Consider the following 22,133-nt stretch of genomic DNA (forward strand, 5'->3'; position numbering starts at 1 on the left):
GACTCCTAATAGTCACATATATGCGATTGACATCATACAAAGAATAATCTGATGAAGTTTGATTAAAATCAGGAAATGTATGTGGATGGTATTAGACACTTCCTGTTTCTCATTTCTCGCCATAATTTCAACACCTCGCCACGAGCAAACCGTTCGAAATATCAAAAATCCCCTGGCAATTTTTCATCCCCAATGTCTTGAGATCATGTTGACCGAATTTGGTGGCATTCGGCAAAAAAACCTATGACAAGTATTTCAAATTCCAGAGCATGCGCTTTTTACATAACTCTAAATAGCTGACTTCCTGTTGGGCGGAGCCTATGACATGCAATACGAAAGTTGTTCGGCACGATGAGATCTGTATGTGTACTGAGTTTCATATGCATATGTGTGAGTATGTGTGAGCTATACATCAACATTTCTGACTGTGATCCAGGTGGCGCCGTAGAGCCCCTGTGCCACGCCCGGGTCCCAGCCTCTGCAGGCTCCTAAAGGCCACAGATTCCAAACTGTGCGCAAATTTTCAAGAGTTTTTGAGTATGTTAAGGACCCCAAAAGCCCCCACAACTTTGACGAAAAATATGAATACTAAACCCTAAATAACCAACTTCCTGTTGGGCGGAGCCTATGACATGCAGTACAAAAGTTGTTTGGTTTGATGAGATCTACATGTGTACCGAGTTTCGTGTGTCTACGTGCAAGTATGTATGATATATGGCCCTCAGTATTCCAGGGGGCGCTGTAGAGCCCCTGTGCCACGCCCATGTATCGGTCTCTGCCCAGCCCTAATGGCCGCAGGTTCCAAGGTGTGTGCCAATTTTCAAGAGTTTTCGAGCATGTTAAGGACCCCAAAAGCCCCCGTAACGTTGGAAAAAAAAAATAATAATAAATATAGCTGCAAGCAGCGATGGCGGGCTCAAGCCACCAATGCCATCACCACCCCGGTGGCATCAGGTAAACTGTGTCCAGTGGGCACATGCATTCACAATATCCCTCTGGCAGTGAGGTTTTAAATGATATGGCGGTTAAAGGGTTAATCCGAATCATCTAGACTTTAAAATCACATTCACAGAACAATATATATATATATATATATATATATATATATATATATATATATATTTAGTAACACTTTACAATAAGATTTCATTTATAAACATTATGTTAACATGAACAATATTTATATAGCATTCATTTATGTCAGTTAATATTCCAAACTTAAACATTAAAACATTGTTTTATTGTGATTTTTTCCAAGCACATTTTACCAATTCCAAACCATATCAATCTTAATAACTACCATTATTTTTTATTTAATCATTTATGAGTGCTATACAATAGTCCAGGAAAGCTGGAAGAGAAAAACTCCTTATATTCATGTGTGCAGAATCATTAGGCATGTTTTCTTTTACAGATGAAATGCGCTAAAAAAGAGTTTTAACTCAAACTGTTTAAACTCAAAGTCGAAAATTATGAAATACCCATGAGAAATATCAAACACAAATGCAATACAGAAATGGATAAGTTAAGACTTGACCATTGTACAAAAATGCTGACTGGGTCATGAAGTCAGAAAAGAAGAAGAAAAAAAAACAGGTCAAGAAGAACTGACAAAAATAGTTGATAAATAATTAGGAATTAATGTGAAGATTAATTTTTAGTCAATTCTGCAAGACAGACTTTCAGGAAAGGAGGTGGAATAAAAATGAGCTCCTAAATCTTAATCCCGGATTCTGGAAGATATATTCTTCAAACCATCGGACAAGAGGAGGTGGTGCTGGTCCTTCACAAGTCACTCTAATCTGTTCATAAAGCCTATATATAAAGTCTTAATATATAGTTTTCACAATACTTCATGGTATTCTAATTAAATCATTTTTTGGAATCTTTGATTTCTCAGAACCTGACACATTGTAATTCTGAGACTCCAGGAAAGTGGCAGTTCTGTAAAATGTTGGCACTGGAGACTAAATGCTCCCTGATAGTTTCACACCTAATTCACTTAACACACACACACACACACACACACACACACACACAACACACACACACACACACACATTACCCACAGTGACAGAGGGACAGAGTGACATCAGATGTTTGATAGTTTTTTAATTTTCTATCATCCATATAGTGTTGTATAGTCATGAAACCATGCATATTTCCTCAGAATGACTTGTCTTCTATGTGTACATTTTTTTGAAGCGTTTAGAAGCTGCACTTAAAAAAATAAAAGACATTTACTGGTTACTTTTTTACTGTTATTTCAAAAAATCACCACGACAAAACCATTCAAGCCATTCAAAATTCATCCGCACCTGTACTGTAAGATAAATTCTTTAAACAGTGGTAAAAAAGGATGTGGTGCTGAACCTTCAAGAGTCACTCAAAACGTATCTGTCCATAAGGCCTATAAAGAATTATTCTTAATATACAGTTCACAATACTTCAGCTTCTTATTCTAATTAAGTGAGGGTCATTTTATCAGTAAAATGCATAAAATTAATATTATTTTTCTTTGAAAGATTTCTATAAATGATTTAAATCATACTTGTTTCTACAATAATTATTTAAAAGTGATCCTATAGCTCCATCTGGTGGCCATTATTGGTACTAAGAATTGCAAGCTTGATTTATATGTTATGATAGTTTTAATTCTATGCTGGCTCTTGAAAATGATAAAGCTATGAAACTTACTGTGCTTCCTTCAAATGATGATTTCTAGGTATATAAAAAATTATGAAGATATAGTAAAATAACTATTGTATTTTTTATGTTACTTTAATAAATCGCTATGGCCCACACCATTTAAGGTATCCTAAACCCATTCGAAATTTAACATCTTCAGTATATTGGCTTCATGTTAAAAAAGTTTGGTGTGAACTACTTTTGTCTTCTTGGAGGAGAATGAATTCATTTACAGGCTGAGTTTATCATAAATCCACAATAACATTTCTGAGTTCTGTATCAATCTGTGTTGTTGTTTGTTTATTTTAATTTTTTTATTTTTCATAGGAAGATAACTGACCCTTTACTCTCCTTTTTAATAAATGTGCTTATAAACCAAGAACAAGCTATTTATAGCTGTATTTATAAACTGCTTACTACTGACTATTAATATTGGGACAAGGCTTTATGAAGCATGGACTGACTATTTACAAATGAGTGCAGTTATTATAAAGTGTTATCAATGCATTTGCTAATGTTAACAAATTAAATATTATTTTACAGTGTTATCAAATCCCTTAAATGATTTGTGAGTGTTTTGTAATGATTTTATTGACCTATAAGCATTTGTGAAAGTTCTGCTTGCATTACAGCTTAGTCTTGATCTGTGAGCTGAACAGATTTACTGTTACATCCATGAGATTATGTAAATTCAAATAAACATCATGTCACAGGATGTCAGAGGTCAGTATCAAATTAGTTTGAAATTATTATTTGCAGCACAAATAAGGTTTTTTAGGATTTTTAAAAATCCCTAAAACTGTCAGAAAAGGATAAGGCCCAAGATTTCTATGTGAGTGGCTAAATTTGTTTGTTTTTATAACTATAATGCATAAACTATGAAACTATACAAAATGCATAAAAAAGTACAAGTTATTCTTTTCCAATGTTTTTTTTTTTTATTTAATTTTTTTTTTTTTTTTTTTTTTTTTTGGATTTACATTTTAAAAAATTAGCCTATGGCTATCATTCTAAACAGCTTGAATAAAACCTGTCAATATTTATTATAGACCACTGTAACTGTGTATAATCTAACAAACAAGTTTATTATGAAAATAAAAGCGTGTACACCAGATAAATTGGACGATAAAGAAATGGCTAACAATAGTATAATAGAGCATGTTTTAGGTTTTTAGGCGTTTAAATACGTACACACATTAAAAAAGCAGCCAAGATGAATGAGTTTAATTTTTTATATAGATTAAATTAAAGACAGAAGCAGCTGGTATATGCGGTCACTTAATATTAAAATCCAGTAGATCCACTTCAGATTTATTTCTCAACAGTTTATGTTCACGTGGCTGTTTTCGTTTATATTCGCCAAGCTATTATGTATTTTGAAATAATCTTGTCCGTGATGTGTTCGTTCTTACGACGAATCCTGCAGCTCGAGAGATCAATGTTATTCTGCCAGTCGCGCTTTCAAATAGTCTTGCACACATAAACGGGTCACAAACACCTGCATTTAGCTCGTGTTGTGTTATAATGGATGTATTGTGTGCATTTATGGCAATAATTTATTTTAAAAAGCTCTTAAACAAGAATAAATTTGTTAGTTTTGAACTTGTGACACTGTGCGCGCTGATCAGAGGCAGTGATTTCATATAGGCAGCTGCAAATATTTCATTTTCACACAAACAGTTCAAAAACATCTTAATTTAGCTCTTGGTGTGCTCTAATTGGTGAATTGCGTGATATCGCTGCAATACTTTATTTTTAATAGCTATAAAACAAGAATAAACTCGTTTTTTCTGAGCTCATCATTCCACACGCTCCTGCTCAGAGCAGTGATTCATCTCTCGTGTTTCTCACGTATCACTGAGCACATATCAATTATTAATGAGCCCTGACCTGATAATAATCATATATGTTGGTTTAGCTTGTCAGTGTGAATTAAATCCAAGTATTTATTTGTATTTTAACCGATTTAAAAGTGAAACCAAAAGACAGTCTCCTCCCTTTTTTAGTCCGGTAATTGCACCTGTAGGGGCGCATTTTCTCTCAGACAATGTAAGTCTAAGCACACACAGTCAAACAGATGGACAGAGTGAGATGAGATGTCGGACAGTTTTTTTTAAATTTTCTGTTATCCATACAGTGTTGTAAAGTCATGAAACTATGCATATTTACTCAGAATAACTTTTTTTCTGTTTGAAAAAAGGTTTTGAAGTGTTTGGAATTTAAAAATGCAGGAAAATTAATAATTCCATCTTTACTGTCATTTAAAAAAATCACCACGACAAAACCATCCAAGCTATCCAAAACCCGTTCACAATTTAAGTTCCTCAATGTTTTTTCAACATGTAGACAAAGTTTGGTGTGTATAGTGTTACTCTCCTCTGAGCAGTATGCATTAATTCACAGCTAAATGTAAAAAACAATCCACATTCAAATCAAAATAGCCGACTTCCTGTTGGTCGTAGCTGATGACTGTGAATTAGAAAGTTGTCCATCTTGATAAGAACAATTTTTGTACTGAGTTTGGTGTCTGTAGCTAAAACTAACCCCCCCACTTTTGACAAAAGGTGGCGCTATAGAGTGCCTCTTCCACGCCCTCTTATGAAATTGTGCCAGTGTCTAGCTGTCACTAATACTGATATGTGTTCTGAGTTTGATGAAATTCTAAGCATGTTATATGCCTCAAAATCACCTGAGAAGTATTCCAGTTTGACATGTTGCCACGGCAACAATATTTTTAGATATCAATATCCCCCTTGCAGATTTATATCGGCTGTGTTTTAAAATTATTCTGATGAAGTTTGAAGCAAATCGAGTAAAAATAAGATGCTGAATTCAAAGCATTTTGAAAATGACACACTTCCTGCTGCCAGTTGGTGGCGCTATAACTTTGACTCCTAATAGTCACATATATGCGATCGACATCATACAATGAATAATCTGATGAAGTTTGATTAAAATTAGGAAATGTATGTGGATGGTATTAGACACTTCCTGTTTCTCAATTCTCGCCATAAATTCAACGCCTCGCCACGAGCAAACCGTTCGAGATATCAAAAATCCCCTGGCAATTTTTCATCCCCAATGTCTTGAGATCATGTTGACCGAGTTTGGCGGCAATCGAGTAAAAAACCTATGACAAGTATTTCAAATTCCAGAGCATGTGCTTTTTACATAACTCTAAATAGCTGACTTCCTGTTGGGCGGAGCCTATGATATTCAATATGAAAGTTGTTCGGCACAATGAGATCTATATGTGTACTGAGTTTCATATGAATATTGGCAAGTATGTGTGAGCTATACATCAACATTTCTGACTGTGATCCAGGGGGCGCCGTAGAGCCCCTGTGCCACGCCCGGGTCCCAGCTTCTGCAGGCTCCTAAAGGCCACAGATTCCAAAGTGTGTGCAAATTTTCAAGAGTTTTTGAGTATGTTAAGGACCCCAAAAGCCCCCACAACTTTGACGAAAAATATGATTACTAAACCCAAAATAGCCAACTTCCTGTTGGGCGGAGCCTATGACATGCAGTACGAAAGTTGTTTGGTTTGATGAGATCTACATGTGTACCGAGTTTCGTGTGTCTACGTGCAAGTATGTATGATATATGGCCCTCAGTATTCCAGGGGGCGCTGTAGAGCCCCTGTGCCACGCCCGTGTATCAGTCTCTGCCCGGCCCTAATGGCCGCAGGTTCCAATGTGTGTGCCAATTTTCAAGACTTTTTAAGCATGTTAAGGACCCCAAAAGCCCCCGAAACCTTGGAAAAAAATTAGAAGAATAAATAATAATAATAATAACAAATAATCCTAAGGAAAACAATAGGGCTCTCGCCCTCCAGGCTTGAGCCCTAATAATAATAATAATAATAATAATAATAATAAACGGAGCAATTCCAAGAGGGTCCTCACACCATCGGTGCTCGGGCCCTAAAAACAAAGCAGATACAAGAGGGTCCTCGCACCTCGGTGCTCGGGCCCTAATTAAAGCTGCAAGCAGCGATGAACGGGCCCTCGCACCCGGGCTCACCGGCAGCGAGTGGCTTTAGTTAATAGGTGAACGGTGAGAAATATGCGTTGAAACTCATAAATATAAGTAGAATATATCAATGTTTATTCCATATATGTGCCAATCTTCCTGTTGCCAGCAGGTGGCGCTATCATTATAATGGAATATTGGCCTTCAGATGTGTTCAGGGCAGGACTTTTGTCGAACATGTGAGGTTTGGGGAGGATTGGACATTTTATGCCTGAGTTACAACAACATCCTATTTCATGGCGAAACATCGAAATTTGTCAGGCCGCCATGGACACGCCCTTTAACGAAACCTCAAGATCTTCGCAATTTAAGATCGCAAAAGGCTTTAGATTGCACTGACCAAGTTTGGTGTTGATCTGAATAAATCTCTAGGAGGAGTTCGTTAAAGTCCAACCCCTGAAAATGGCAAAAACAACACTAATTTTGCAGAGAAAATTCTAAATAGCTGACTTCCTGTTGGGATTCGGATTTCGTACCAAGAGACTTTTTCGTAGATATTGGTGTGTTACATGTGTGTACCGATTTCTGTACATGTACGTGAAACACAGCTCGAGGCGCACTCCGTTTAAAGTGTATACGCACTCCGTTGAAAGTGTATAGGTGGCGCTATCGAGCCATTTTGTCACACTCGATGGAATATTGGCCTCCAGATCTGTTTAGGCCAGGACCCTTATCACACAAGTGAAGTTTGGGCAAGATCGGACATTTTATGCCTGAGTTATAACATCTTTTATTCACATGGCGAGACATCGAACTTCATCACGGTGCCATGGACACACCTTTTAACAAAAACTCAACATCTTCACAACTAAACATCACACAGGTCTTTAGATTAGACTGACCACAAAAAAGACATTGATGTCATAAAATTTCTAAGAGTAGTTTGTCGCAGGGTAAAATATGTAACTTCCTTTTGCCAATAGGTGGCGCTATGACTATAATTGAATATTGGCATGTAGATCTGTTCAGGTCAAGAGTCTTATCCAACATGTGAAGTTTGGGTCAGATTGGACATTGTATGTCTGAGTTACAGCAACTTTCTTTTTCATGGCGAAACATCGAAATTTGTCAGGCCGCCATGGACCCGCCCTTTAACGAAACCTCAAGTCCTTCGCAATTTATTATCCCAAAGGGCTTTAGATTACACTGACCAAGTTTGGTGTTGATCTGAATAAATCTCTAGGAGGAGTTTGTTAAAGTACAACCCCTGAAAATGGCAAAAACACCACCAATTTTGAAGTGAAAATTCAAAATAACCGACTTCCTGTTGGGATTTGGATTTCATACCAAGAGACTTTTTTGTAGGTATTGGAGTGTTACGTGTGTGTACCAATTTTTGTACATGTACGTGAAACATAGCTCGAGGCGCACTCCTTTGAAAGTGTATAGGTGGCGCTATAGAGCCATTCTGCCACACCCGGTGGAATATTGGCCTGCAGATCTGTTCAGGCCAGGACTCTTATCACACATGTGAAGTTTGGGGAAGATCGGACATTTTATGCCTGAGTTATAACATCTTTTATTCCCATGGCGAGACATCGAACTTCGTCGCGGCGCCATGGACACGCCCTTTAACGAAAACTCAAGATCTTCACAACTTAACATCGCACAGGCCTTTAGATTAGACTGACCACAAAAAATACATTGATGTCATAAAATTTCTCGGAGTAGTTCTTCGCAACGTAAAATATGACACTTCCTGTTGCCAATAGGTGGCGCTATGACTATAACTGAATATGGGCATGTCAATCTGTTCAGTTTGGGAGTCTCATCAAACATGTGAAGTTTGGGGCAGATTGGACATTGTATGTCTGAGTTATAGCAACTTCATTTTTCATGGCGAATCATCGAAATTCGCCAGGCCGCCACGGACACGAACTTGAACGAAAACTCAAGATCTTCGCAATTTAACATCGCAAAGGCCTTTAGATTAGGCATACCAAATTTGGTATTGATCTGAATTAATCTCTAGGAGGAGTTCGTTAAAATACAACGCATGGAAATGGCAAAAATGACAAAAAATTTCGTCATAAAATAAAAAATATCTGACTTCCTGTTGGGTTTAGAATTTTGCTCCAAGAGTCTTTTTCGTAGGTCTTGGTGTGTTACATGTGTGTACCGATTTTCATACATGTGTGTGAAACGTAGCTTCAGGCGCACACCGCTGAACGTGTATAGGTGGCGCTATCGAGCCATTTTGCCACGCCCACTTCTGAAACCCATATCAGACGTAAATTTTCACCAGTTCGGAGGTGTGTGCAAATTTTCCTCACTTTTTGAGTATGTTTAGGCCTTCAAAAAGGCGATTCATTTGGCACCGTAATAATAATAATAATAATAATAATAATAAACGAAGCAGATACAATAGGGTCCTCACACCTTCGGTGCTCGGGCCCTAATAAAAAACAAAGCAGATACAAGAGGGTCCTCGCACCTCGGTGCTCGGGCCCTAAAAATGCCCTATTCTATAGGGCAGGCTTTGTATAATATAAAATAACAGATAGCTTAAATGAAGTTTAAATAGGTATACAAAACTGGAAATAGACTAATTAAACATGTATAATAACCTATATAACCAAATAAATAAGAAAAGTAGAACGTTTATTAGCAAAAAGAATAAGAAAGCTTGGAGGGACGGCATAAACCTTGATGTCAAATAAAGTAAATAAATGACACAAAGTTTAAATAAAGTAAAAATCAGCAATTTGGAACCAATTAAATAAGAAACTAATGTTTAAAGAAACTTCTAAAATCACCTTAGATAAACGGCAAAAGTCAACAAGCTTTTCAAAATCCCAAATATTGCCAAACAGGCGCTTTTGCATTTCGTTACGAAACTAAATCATCAGCCTTTGTCTTGTCTGTCTCACCTCACGCTTGTCTGTCAGCTGGACTCACTCTCCTCACTGGATAAATGAAATCTGATCTGTGATGCGGCTGTCGTTGGGCATGCTTCATTGAGCAGCCGTGTTCAGTGTTTAATTCTAGTGTCTGTTCTTTTACTGTACTAAATGATTTTTATTACTATAAAAAAATCAAAACGATGGTGGGGGTCGGTGCCACAGTAAGCAAGTGACGTGTTGTGGGTTAACAAAAGACTGAAGTGTGTAATCAGAATTTTTTTTTAATCTCTGGGAATTTCTGTTCCTTTTCATTTTAAATGCTCTGATATTGTTTATTGTTGTTTGATATTGTTACACTTTAATTTCTCATGTAGAGCATTTACCTTGCTCTGTTTCTCTTCTAAGCAGTACAAAGAGATTTTATTACACGCACAGGCACTAATGACTAATCTACCTGTGTATAATCATTTCTCATGTAAACCAGGGCAGGAAAAGTTCTGGGGTATCCTACCTGCTGTTAGAGGGGACCTATTATAACCCCTTTTCACAAGATGTAACATAAGTCTTTGATGTCCCCAGAGTGTGTGTGTGAAGTTTTAAGGGTTTAAGGGTGGTTATGTACACACACTGCCAACACACATTTATGTCCAAGCAACATGTGAAAGTGAATTTTGCATAATAGGTCCCCTTTAAATCCAATGCAATCTAATACGTTTAGGTATTTGTTGTCCACAAACCTTAGTAATTTCATATTTTTTATGCCTGAATTTGATCAATTGATCAATTTGGATTTCTATCAAAGATAAATTGTTTTTATGCCTTTAGTTTAACGGCATTATTTCTAACAGATGTTGCTTCAGCTTTCATAGAGCGGGTCTATTAACTTGTGATGGATAGGAAGGATCAGCTATTCTGGCAGTTCAGAGGAAACCTGGTGTTTGATGTGGACAGAGGTTTTAACCTATCTGTGTCTGGCTTTTGAAGGATAATGTATGCTTCTGTATTAACCAGTGTGCTTTCTAACTCCATTACTGTTACTCTGTATTTTTCTGGCAGTTCAGGCATGTGCATCTGCAAGATTGGAGTGCACGGGGACAAGTGTGATGACTGCCGCCCAGGCTTCTCGAACTTCAGCAGCACAGGGTGCCAACCTTGCCAATGCAATAATCATAGCAGCTACTGCCACCCACAGTCAGGTGAGCCACCCACATGCACACAACATAAAGAACCTCAATCTCTAGAAACTTAAGAACCTTGAAGAATGGCTAAAGAACCTATTAATTCACTTTATTATGCTACTGTCTTCACAAAGAAGTGTCTAGGGTCATGAAATGATTATGTCTAGTCATTAACTATATTTTTGTCCTGTTGTTTTATGTTCAAGGCTTTTTTATGCAGGCTACACTATTCACTTTTCATAACGGTCAGTATTAAGCTGAACAAGCCTGCACTTACAACGAGAATTAGAAGGAAGTAAATAAATATTTGGGTGGTTTTATAGGTTATTATAATTCAATATCATTAATCAATATATTAAGATAACCAATGTTATTTAAATTACTAGAATAGCTTACGAGGTTTTAATAATTCACCACATTGCATAGGATGATGCCATGACAAGCGCACAGCTTGACCTAATTAATTATTATTTTGTTTAGTTATATCATTTATAATTTAAATAATACAAGAAGAACACAAATAAACTTTGGGTTAAAAAAAAAGAGAGAGAGAAAGGTTTTATTTATTACATCAGATCAGATTTTTCTTCTTTCAATAGGAAACTGGCAGATTAGAGTAACTAGCAACATAGAAGCAAACAATAAACGATAGAAATGGCGAAACAAAACAATTATGAGTAACATTAGGATATGTCTCAATATGAAATGGTGATCGCCGTCAGATGCTGAGCTGACAGGACGCTTTACTTTCTCCCCACCATCACCCTTATGAAACAAAAATATATTGCAGTATATTGGAAAATATCATGTAATATATTAGGCATATATTCTTATATATATTTATTTTTTCCAATATATTGCAATATATTGAAAGCGGCAATCATTTGTATATTTTGCAATATATTATATAATATATGTATCATCAATATATTATTAAATGTATTCAAATATATAAAATATTAGAAAATAAAAAGGGAAAATAATATATTACAATATATCACAATATATTTTAAGAAATATATTGGTAAATATATTTTCCTTTCATAAGGGCAGACTCTCCGTCGCTCATCGCATTTAGTGCTTCTTCTTCAGCATTCATAAATCACCTTCTTTTACTTATTTTGTCTTTATTTATGAAACTGATAACTGCTAATTCAGTGAGTGAAAGGCGTTGCCAAGCAATGTACTGTTTAAAACACAAGCAGCACGAAAATGCGTACATAAAGGCCTTTACAGTGGGTAAATTTGACCTGTGCTGGCGCTTATAGGTTTAAATACCTCGTTTTTCCATCTGGTTTTATCTAAACCGTTTTAAACAACAGGGGATCGTAAATCACACAATTTTAGTAAAAGTCAGTGACTGGGATATTTGAATGTTTTATAAAAAATATTTTTTGTACGTTTTAAAAACATCCATTGGTAAAATTTACCCCGTGGCGGTTCTGTTGTTAAGGTCATTTTCTGTGTAGATTGCAGATCTGTATATTGTGTAAAAACATACAATGATCATATCTGAGTACTGTGATTTTGCTGTATTTATGCAGATTTACGTTTTCCAACCTGGGAAGTATGACACATATGAATCGCAATATGTCCTTAAACAATTACTAAAACTGCAAAATGATGTAATTTCAAAAACATTTGTATTTAATGGATGGATTGTTTCTGATAGCAATTGCTAGCGGCGCCATCAAGTGGCTGTGTGCTGGGCACCCTTAGCATGTCAGACAGGGTTCGAAATTTAGCAAAAATGTTTTATAAATCTGTTGTCAAAAAAATAAATAATAATCTTTAAGATCTCCAAAAGCTTTAATAGTTCAAAATAATATACAAAAATTAATGTTAATATTTGCACAAAAAAATAGAAAGTAGTGTTGTAATTTTACTGTCAAATAAACATTTATTGCCGTTTTATTTTTTTATTATAGTCCTTTTAGAGGGTGGTTCAGTCCTTTCCTGTGTTGGTTAAAAATGATAGCAGAGTTACAATTAGAAGCATGAAAACCAAAACTTCAAAAATACGTTTTTTTTTTATATATATATAAAGTTTGAGAAAAAGAGCAGTGCAGCAATTTAACAAGCCTCCTATTCCATTATAATAGGGATTAAGAACCACAGCATTAGAGAAAGGATGGCATTGCAACAGTGTAACTTAAATAGGCTTTTGTTGTGTCAGTTCACTGCAGTAACCAAAGACTGGTGGTGTTGATGCTGATGCGCAGGAGCATTGTCATCACTGTAACTCAACAACCGCACATAAGCACTTTCTGCTGCTGTATGCACAGGAGCACTGCAGGGCTTTAACCAATACTGTATCTCTCTCACCACACAGGCTGTCCATTTTTCAAACAGACAGGTATTTTCAAACTTGCAAAAGGTTACCTCGTATCTAAAATCTAAATGCAGGGAAATATTTTTCAACCTTGGGTCATTAGAAATATTTTCCCGTGGCATATTTTCTACAAAATATTACCTACACTACACTTAAACCCTACTTTAAACCTCACCAATCGTGTTAGTGTTACAAACACAAAAGTGAGATAAAAATGTGTTTGCTCAAGCAACCACGCCATTTTAGCTTGCTTACAAGGCTTTGAGCTCTTTTATTTTGACTCATGTTTCCTGGGACTCGTAGCTGAGTGCAGCAGTTCTGTACCAGGTGAGCCACCAAGCATGTTTTCTGCATCAGAAAAGTAATACATGTGGCTCTTGTTACAGTGGACCATTGACACTCCTTATTGAGATTGTAGATAGAGTGTCAATGGTACATTTGAGAGATAGATGGCATTAATGCACTTATAAGTCTGTGATCTGCAATAAAGCAAGAAAAAGAAGATGCCTCAAGCTCCTGCTTGAGAACGCGCTTAGGAAAGTTTGAACAGTTTGCACATTGCAGTGCATCAAAGGTTAAAAACTATATAAGTACTGTTCAATTTCTTGCACAGACCGATTGTTTTGTTTCTTTACATATCAATGTATTGTCACGAGCTGCAGGGTTGAATTTGGTTTTGTCGGAGTATGTTTTTTTTGTTTGTTTTATTATATGCTTTAGTCATGATTCCCATTCATCTCCACTATAAGACTGACAAACTGCAACGGTTTGTGTTAAAAATCGTTGTTTGTGTTCTACTGAAGAAACTAATTGGATGCCCTGGGGGTAAGCAGATAAACATCAAATTTTCATTTTAGGGTGAAGTATCACTTTAAGGTTTGAACCTTGCTGAATATGAATCCATCAAGTGATTTGTTGCTAATTGTTTTCTCTCTTTCCTTCAGTTGATTTTCTATCAGATATTTCTGCTGTTCAGTGTTCGCCTTACCAAGCAGTTATAATTTTCAGTATCTAGTGCCATCTGCAGAATAGGCTTTTCCCCCACAATTCTTGTTAATTGGGAACATATTTTTATAATGATATATTGGAACAGAAGCCTGACATCTCAAATATTTGTATTTTTCTCTTTTTTTGTTATTTTATGCATTGTCCCTATAGCTGTCTGGTCTTTTTTCCCCTGTCATCCATTTGTGCCACTCCAGTGGTGCTTAATGTTCCTGTCAGCATGCACTCTGCTTTCAAAAAGCCAATAATGTACATTACATCAGATACCACAGCAGGAGTCAAACTGTCCCAAGCAGTGCCTCCGAGCTGGTGAATCTCGTCAGTCCATGCAGTGAGACCAACAGATATCGTTACATTAGTTCAGCACAATTTGAGCTGTTGTAGAGAACCTAGATGTGTATCTTGTGTGGCTCTTTGATATTTTCTGCACAACATTCTTGGCTTAAACATTTCATCTTAATGTATATTTTAGACCTGAAATAATTCACAGCAGAGATTTCCTTTTCAGAAATTACATTTCTGTTCACTATGATGCAAAAAACATCAAAACCTTCACTGCTAGTTTTAGTTATTATGGCGCTTTTTACAGAAAGATAAATAAGTATGATTTTATTCATTATTTTTTAATTTCTCTGGTCTTCTGGAAAAGTCTGGGGATTAACTACAAGACTTTTAAAATTGTTACAAATGCTGTTTATTATCTGTTGAAAGATTTTGTAGATTTAAGTTGCAGCAGATAAAAGTTGGAACTGTCGAGCTTGGGCTTTGAGGACCTTTTTTTTTTTTTTTTTTTACCTTTCCGTGGTTACTAAATTCAGTCAGTTTGGGTCGAACATTTCTCATGAAGTTTTCAAACAAAGCCGTGTTTAGTTCAATAAATAGCTGCCTGATCAGTGGAATTCTTCAGTACAGTTTACAGTGATGACCCTTTCAAATGAAACCTTTTTCTACCCAGTTTCCAAAACACATTTTCCCCTTGCTTTCAAACAATATTACAAAGAAATCCTGTTCTGTTTTCAGGACGTGTCATAGTACAGAGTCTGTCCTTCTGAAAATGTAATGATTTATTGTTGTCTGTGAACTCTAAAATCTTTTCTGGACATAGTCAGTCATGCAATTCATTTTATCATGGTTGATATTCATTTACTCCACTGCAGTAATCCAGCATTACACCTCTGAGGTCTTCAGATAATCCCAGTCAGACTTGAAGGGTGGTTGTGTGCGTTCTGCTCTCTGGTCGCTCCAGGGCTGTGAAGCCTTTCAGAGTATTTTGCCCAACATTACTATTGATTTGTTTAAATCCTGTCTATAGATAACTTTTTCTCTTTGGTCTGTGTAAGTGCTTTAAAGGTCACTGCTTAGTCCTATTTCAAGTTATCATAACAGGAAGGACAGTTTCTTAAGCATATTTCATAAATTAATTGGGCTATATTCTAAAGCACAGTATACAAACTTAAACTAGATATTTGAAAAAGAACACTTGCAGATACCTCCAAGTTCTTGATGTTAATCTGGCACCTGGTGCTAATTTCCTAGAAATTATAATGAAAATTTTCTTGGGGATAAAAATCTACTTCAGTTTATGCTCTAAACTATGGGAACCCTTTTATGTTACTCTTAGGTTACAATTAACTATTTAACGTGTACGATCACACCAGTGTGATCAGTCTTGGCTGGTGTACCCTGAAGCGTACGATCACAGCGGTGTGATTAGTACTTTCAGTGCGTCACGTCATCAACTGTTTGCTTTGGCTGATGCAGAGACAGATCGGACGTGCTGAGAGCTTGTCATATTATCACAAATATTCAGTGTTTTCAACCATATAATGCTTATTTTAGGTTTCAGACATTTAAATACACATAAGTACTAGCAAAACCATACATTTACAGTTTGTAAAATACACACTGATGTCTATGGAAACAGCAATAATGATCTTTACAAATATAATTGGACTATATTTTTATTGATATCATATACAGATTGTGAAGGCAACTATAAAGTTTACTCTGCTCTTCTCCCAGTTTACCGGAGACCTACTTTAACGTGTCTCAGGAGGAGAGGATGAATTTGCATGTTGTAAATCCCACAGCTCGAATTCCCTTACCCAATGAGAAATCCTATGTTTTGATGTGGTGAGCCCTCTGAGGCCAGCACCAAAACATACCAACAAATGGGAGAACTTGTGCCATTGGCTATAGCGGTCCACATATAGCATGTATTTAAATGCATCAGGCCAGATATGGTAGCGCTTAGCTTGGTGGGTATGGTAAATCGTTCCCATTGCATCATAGCTACACAGTGTTGAGTGAGCCTACAAAAGAGAATGTCTCTGGTTACACATGTAACCAAGGTTATCTAAATAGGGAACAAGATGCTGCATTTGTTGCCAGGTTCCGTTGGCCAACTAATTTTACATGTGCATTGCTTTTTCTCCATGTTTCAAATTTCTTTAATCTTACCAGTTAAAAGTGTTCCGTCTAGGCATGTGGGTTTTTTTTTTTTTTTTTTTATAAACCTTTTTCATTTACTGACACTGGGCGACCGCCTAGCAATTTTCAACCACACAATGAGCCTCTCTTTGGACTTTTACTAATTTACTGGCTATGCATGTGTTTGATCTTCTCACTCCTGTCTTCGTAATTATGCTCATACATACACAGACACTCGCACTCATTAATTTGGCTCATTATTTCTCCTCCCAGTTCAGTGATTTCCTGGCAACTGTCAGAATAGTGATTTGTGGACTCACATTGTACACTAGCAGCTGCTGATCTATAAGCTTTCCCTACACTGTAAAGTCTTGCAGAATCAACAGCGCGGAGTTCTTTCACCAGTGTATCTTGTCTCTATATTCAGTCACAGCCTTGCAACTGCCAAAGAAATTACATTTTTAGCTAAGTTGACAGTTTTTAGGCTTAATTGAATGTGATGAGAAACAAAAAGACAAAACAAAAGACTTTGAATCAGAGCACTTACTAATTAACATCTGACTCAGAGACTAAATGTGTGTGTTTTTTAGTAACAGACACACATTCACAAATAGGTTTTATTATAATACATTTTATTTTAATTATAACTTTAATATAGTGTTGTTGGTATATGGAGGCTGCGATACACTGTAGGAGACATTGCATATATTTAATTCATGACAGTCCATCTGATTCGGCTAGATTTAGATACTTGTTTTGTCTACTGCCTCGTGTTCACATAAATACATCATCATTGATTGTTTTTCTGATTATTGTTCTTGCTTCCCTCTGACCTCTGTCAGTCTCCTGCTATGAAATGAGAGTAGAGTTAGAGCTCGACCAGGGGGAGTGTTTGCACAAGGCTTCATCTGTGGACACTCATCTGTCTTCTATACGGGGGAATAGAGTTTGAACACTAATGATCATCATCCTGCTTTACTGTCTGGCCCTGGAGACCCAATGGAAAAACACACACGTACGCACACTCAAGTGGATCTGACAGCCGCCCATCTTTTGAAACACGCATACATAGCATCTTTGATCTGTGTGCTTTTGGCCCTGAGTTGGTTCTCTCAAGTGTTTGCTTTTGTCTTGCTTTAAAAAATATATGTTTCTGTTTCATTCCTAAATATATTCAGACTCTTGCCTTATGTCAATTGATGGACAGATGCTTGAAGTCATCAACTGATCCATGATATTGTAATTTTATCCCATATTTGTATTTTGAGATAAATTCAGGTAATGTTATGAATTACAAAAACACAAAGGCTGCATTCTCATAATACAGAGAGGATCAAACAAGCGTAAATGTTTGTGTTGATGACAGCTTGTAAAGATCTCATCAATGCACTGCTGTTCCGCTCCCAGCCTGCAGGGGACGCCTTTCTAAAGGCTTCTTGGTTATGCTCCCTTCAGGCCTTCAGATTGCATGTTTACCCCCAAGCCTAGTGCTCTCCACCCCTGCAGAGGGCAATATTGTACTTAATCTTGCTTAGTACTCTCCTCATTAGTCCGGATTCCCTTAACCTGTGTTTTACCCTTTATAAGGGTGCTAGTTCTCTGCTATTGTGTTCAGTCTTGAGCCTATGTACTTTCAGTTAAGTCTGTACCTTATGCCACCTTTTTTGACCCTTGTGTCTATTTTCATTTCTCTGTTCTGTGGAAGCTTGGCTATCCTAGTTTATTTGTTCCTTGTAACCCTGGTTTCTCTAGTAAAGATTTTTGTTTGGAAGGCTCAAGTCCCCGGACTCATGACTCTTCTGCTAGCTCAGTAGGAAGCACATCACACCTTCTACACCAGAGACCCGGGTTCTAGTTCCACTTAAGGTCGTCTCATAAGACAGCTGTACAGAAACTCGTAGTCTTCTCGTAGATAATTATTAGTGATGCTGCTTACACCTGTGCGATGTAATTGTTCATCAATTGTGACTGTTGCTTTGTTCATTTGTGTCATTAATCTTTCTTTGTATGAGGTAATTGCTCACTGAGGGCTGCAGTGGTCCCAAAATGTATTTGGACATTGATGCCACAATTAAAAATGTATGAATGTGATGAATTGCTTAATTTCCTCTATTGTACATCACTTTGGATAAAACCATCTGCCAAATGTATGAAAAATGTATGGGCTGCAATCATATTTTAATCACGATGCCGATTTCTGCTTCTCTTGATTAAGCATAATCATTGCAATATTGCTCTGCTGATTATTTATCCTCAAAAACATTTTTTTGTGACATTTACATTATCTTTAACAAGGCTAGGTTTTATTGTTACCAGATGTCAAGAGTCTAAAGTTTTCTCCATGAATAGATACATTTTCCACCTGGTGTTTATTTAATGTTCCTCATCTGGCAGCCATGCACAAAAATAGTGTCCACAATCTGAAAACACAGACAATCATGCACATCAGTTATTCCATCTGCCACTGTCAACAGCTTAGGTGTCACTCTTGGCTTTATATTAGACACTTATATTATTAAACTCTCTAAAGATGCATTCCTTCAACTCTGCTGTATTGGCAAACTCTGTCCCTATCTCAACCCAAAAGATGCTGAATAATTAGTACATGCATTTATCCAGTCTGTTTCGTCCACCACTAAATCATTTCAAAGGGATAATTTATCCAAAAATTAAAATTCTGTTATTATTCACTCATTTCATTCCAAACCTTTCTGTTGTATTCCTTGGTTTGATAGTTTGCTATCTAATACAGTGACATTTATACATACTTTGTGTACAGGAGTTTTAAAAGGATAAAAGAACAGCAAAAACAAGAAGGCTGATGTTCAACAGAGAAATCTCTTTTGGACATCAGTAGCACAGGTGTTCTTCATCATGTGAATCAGAGGATCATTGTCACATGTGAAAACACTGTCAGATCCTGTTCCAGCTCTAAACAACACCTCAATCCTCACTCAGTCCTTCCTTCTGCTGTTTCCTTCCACTCATTCATTACTGTTGTTCACTGTATTTACTTCTTCTCTCAGGCTCAAAGGAAATCATGACTCATTTATCACTTACATGTCTATTAGCTGATCACTTTTTCCCAAATAGAAAGCTCACTATTGATGCACATGTCAGGTTGGGCTTGTTACATAATAATCAGAGGAATGCCATTCAGTGCGTGTGTGCGTGGTTTCTCGTACTTCCTTTGTGAATTATGCAATCGCTTGTTCAAGGGTTCTGTTTTCACTTAACTTTCAAATACCATTTCAAATCAATAAAATAAGTTATTCAAATCACATTTAACCTGTAAAGAGTTCACTTGAATGTTACTGGCACACAAAAAGAGCTCAATCAAGTTTTTAATGTGTTTTATTTAGTTTTGCAACTCTCTGTTAGCATTTTTTTTTAGTAGAGTTGCACTTGCTCTGGCAGGATGTGAGGAAGTTCCTTCCTTGTTTTCATGTGTTGCAGTTTTGCACGCTACCTATAGGTTTTCTGTCTTCGGATTTTTTTATGTCTACCTTTGCGCCAGTGAACTCCGTTTGTCTCAGTGGACCAAAGTCCTGTCAGTCACAGCTGTGGGTCTGTTTACTCAACCCTCTCTCCCTCCCCTTGTTCTTTCAGGCAACTGCACGAACTGCCAAGGCAACACCGAAGGACCCAGCTGTGAGAAGTGCAGGTATAATTTCTACCGAAGTCCCAGTTCTCCCGTAACAGAGTCCTGTGTACCCTGCCCCTGCTCCAGTGTCACCTCCACAGGCAGCTGTAAGCTCGGTGAGTCCTTCCCACATGCATGCCAGGCTAGTGTAGCTGACGTTAGCGTAGTCTGCTAACTTTATTATTGAGCTCTTATTGGCCACTGCTGTAGTAAATTCAGAGGAGATTTCCACATCTGGGATATGCGGAGTACCCCCTCTCATCTGTTTTGGATTATGTCTCTTGCATCATTCTGGCCAAGCGCCTGCTGTCTGATTTTCTGGGTGGGTGGACTGAGACTTTAAAGAGAAGAGAGGTTTATTTTAAGTGAAAGTGAAACTGGAAACTTTTTTTTTTCTCTCCTCTCTGGGCCTCCACTCTGAACAAAACCCACAGGATATGTTTATGAAATACTGTAAAGGCAAGAACGGATGGGAGTGTTTCTTATTTCTTATTCAGAAGTGTTTTGATCGGTCCCACAGTGCTCTGCCTCTCTGTCTCATGGCTTATTCACCATGTGTTTGTGCGGAATTGCGTGATAATGTTTTGTGTAGGGATTTCTGGATTTACTGACAGCAGCAATGCTCTTGAAGCCTTGCAAGCTGATGTAAGGTAGGACCTGACAATGGATAAATACCACATAGACCAGCAGAAGGGCAGGTGTGTGTTCAGTGTTTCCAGATTTTACAGTAGGGTACATCACAAATGTAGCCACACAGTGTAGCTGCTGTTTTTTGTGTAACAGGAGATTACATTAAAACATTCACTATAAGAATTATATCTTTTTTTATGTATTATTTATATTGTTTGTTAATGTCGATTAGCCACTGTTTCTAAATCAGAAGTGACTATATAAATCCTATGTGTAAACACTTTCATCTTATTTCTTAGTGTGTGTTTAGCATTGCATCTGCATTTGAGCCGCTTGCAATCGGAGAGCACATATATTTGTCTTCTTGAAGCTTTCTTAATCAAGTGATACACTTCAAAATGCATATATGTTTTATAATTGTCTGTTGGTTGCCATTTATATTTATGCAAATACTGGCATCTGAGGCACATCAGCATAACTCGAGGCACATCTTTATAACTGAAGCTGTATTAGGCTCTTTATATGTGATCTAAGAGAAAGTAAACATGTCTGAGTTCTTTCTATCTCTCCCCTTGATCCGGCATTTCTACTGTTGATTTGGAGGAACAACTGATAAGACAGCATTTTGAGATTATGCATAGCCTTCTAAAATTTAGCTAATGAATTATTAATGTGGCTTGACTCCTCAGTTGAAAAGTAAGGACTCCTGACATGGCATTTAATGAGAAAAGTCTGCGTAAAAGAGAGAGTGTTGATCATCATGTCTGTATTTGAAAGCGGCCCACACTGAAATTGGATCTACAGGTTCAGCCTTTGAGGATTAGTGATTATGTTAATGGTATGCTAATAACCAGCACAGTCAGGACAGCGGCTGATTAGACGACAGACCTTATTTTATTCTGCCCCTAAATCCCTGATGCAGCCCGATGAGGTACAGGGGAGCACATGACTGTTAAATGAATTTCACATTTACTCATCAAGGCCACACTTTTATTAACGAAACTCCCTGAATAGCTAAATGTACCGTCAGCTGGCCTCTAGATTACACTGCAGGCTCACAGGACGTCTCTATAGAGCTAACTGGGGAAGCTGTGTTTTACTGGGATCTAAACAATGGAAATATATCATAATGTCAAAGCACCAACAAGAGGATGGAAGTGATTAATTCACACATGTGCTGCAGTAAAGGTCACTCAGCACAAGAGCAGAGCACATTGCTTAGATCATTACTTTACATCCTGCACTGCACCATGGGAGGCATTAGCTCTGCTGCTGTGATTGAAAGGTTGCTGGTTCAAGTCTCAGCATCTGAGAGAATGATGTAGCTCTAGGTGGGTGGCAGGTTGCACCCG

The 22,133-nt window shown here is 37.1% G+C and overlaps 1 protein-coding gene across 1 annotated transcript in view; it reads left to right on the forward strand.

The window, feature by feature from the left end:
• The window catches only part of LOC113074909 (multiple epidermal growth factor-like domains protein 9), a 210,932-nt gene that overhangs the window by 178,922 nt on the left and 9,877 nt on the right, over positions 1–22,133 (forward strand). The window contains exons 3-4 of the mRNA XM_026247637.1: positions 10,620–10,759; positions 20,118–20,267. Coding sequence (XP_026103422.1) covers positions 10,620–10,759; positions 20,118–20,267 — 290 coding nt within the window. The remainder of the gene's footprint in view (positions 1–10,619; positions 10,760–20,117; positions 20,268–22,133) is intronic.

Source organism: Carassius auratus, chromosome 5 (assembly GCF_003368295.1).
Source record: "Carassius auratus strain Wakin chromosome 5, ASM336829v1, whole genome shotgun sequence".
In the NCBI taxonomy this organism is placed as follows: domain Eukaryota; kingdom Metazoa; phylum Chordata; class Actinopteri; order Cypriniformes; family Cyprinidae; genus Carassius; species Carassius auratus.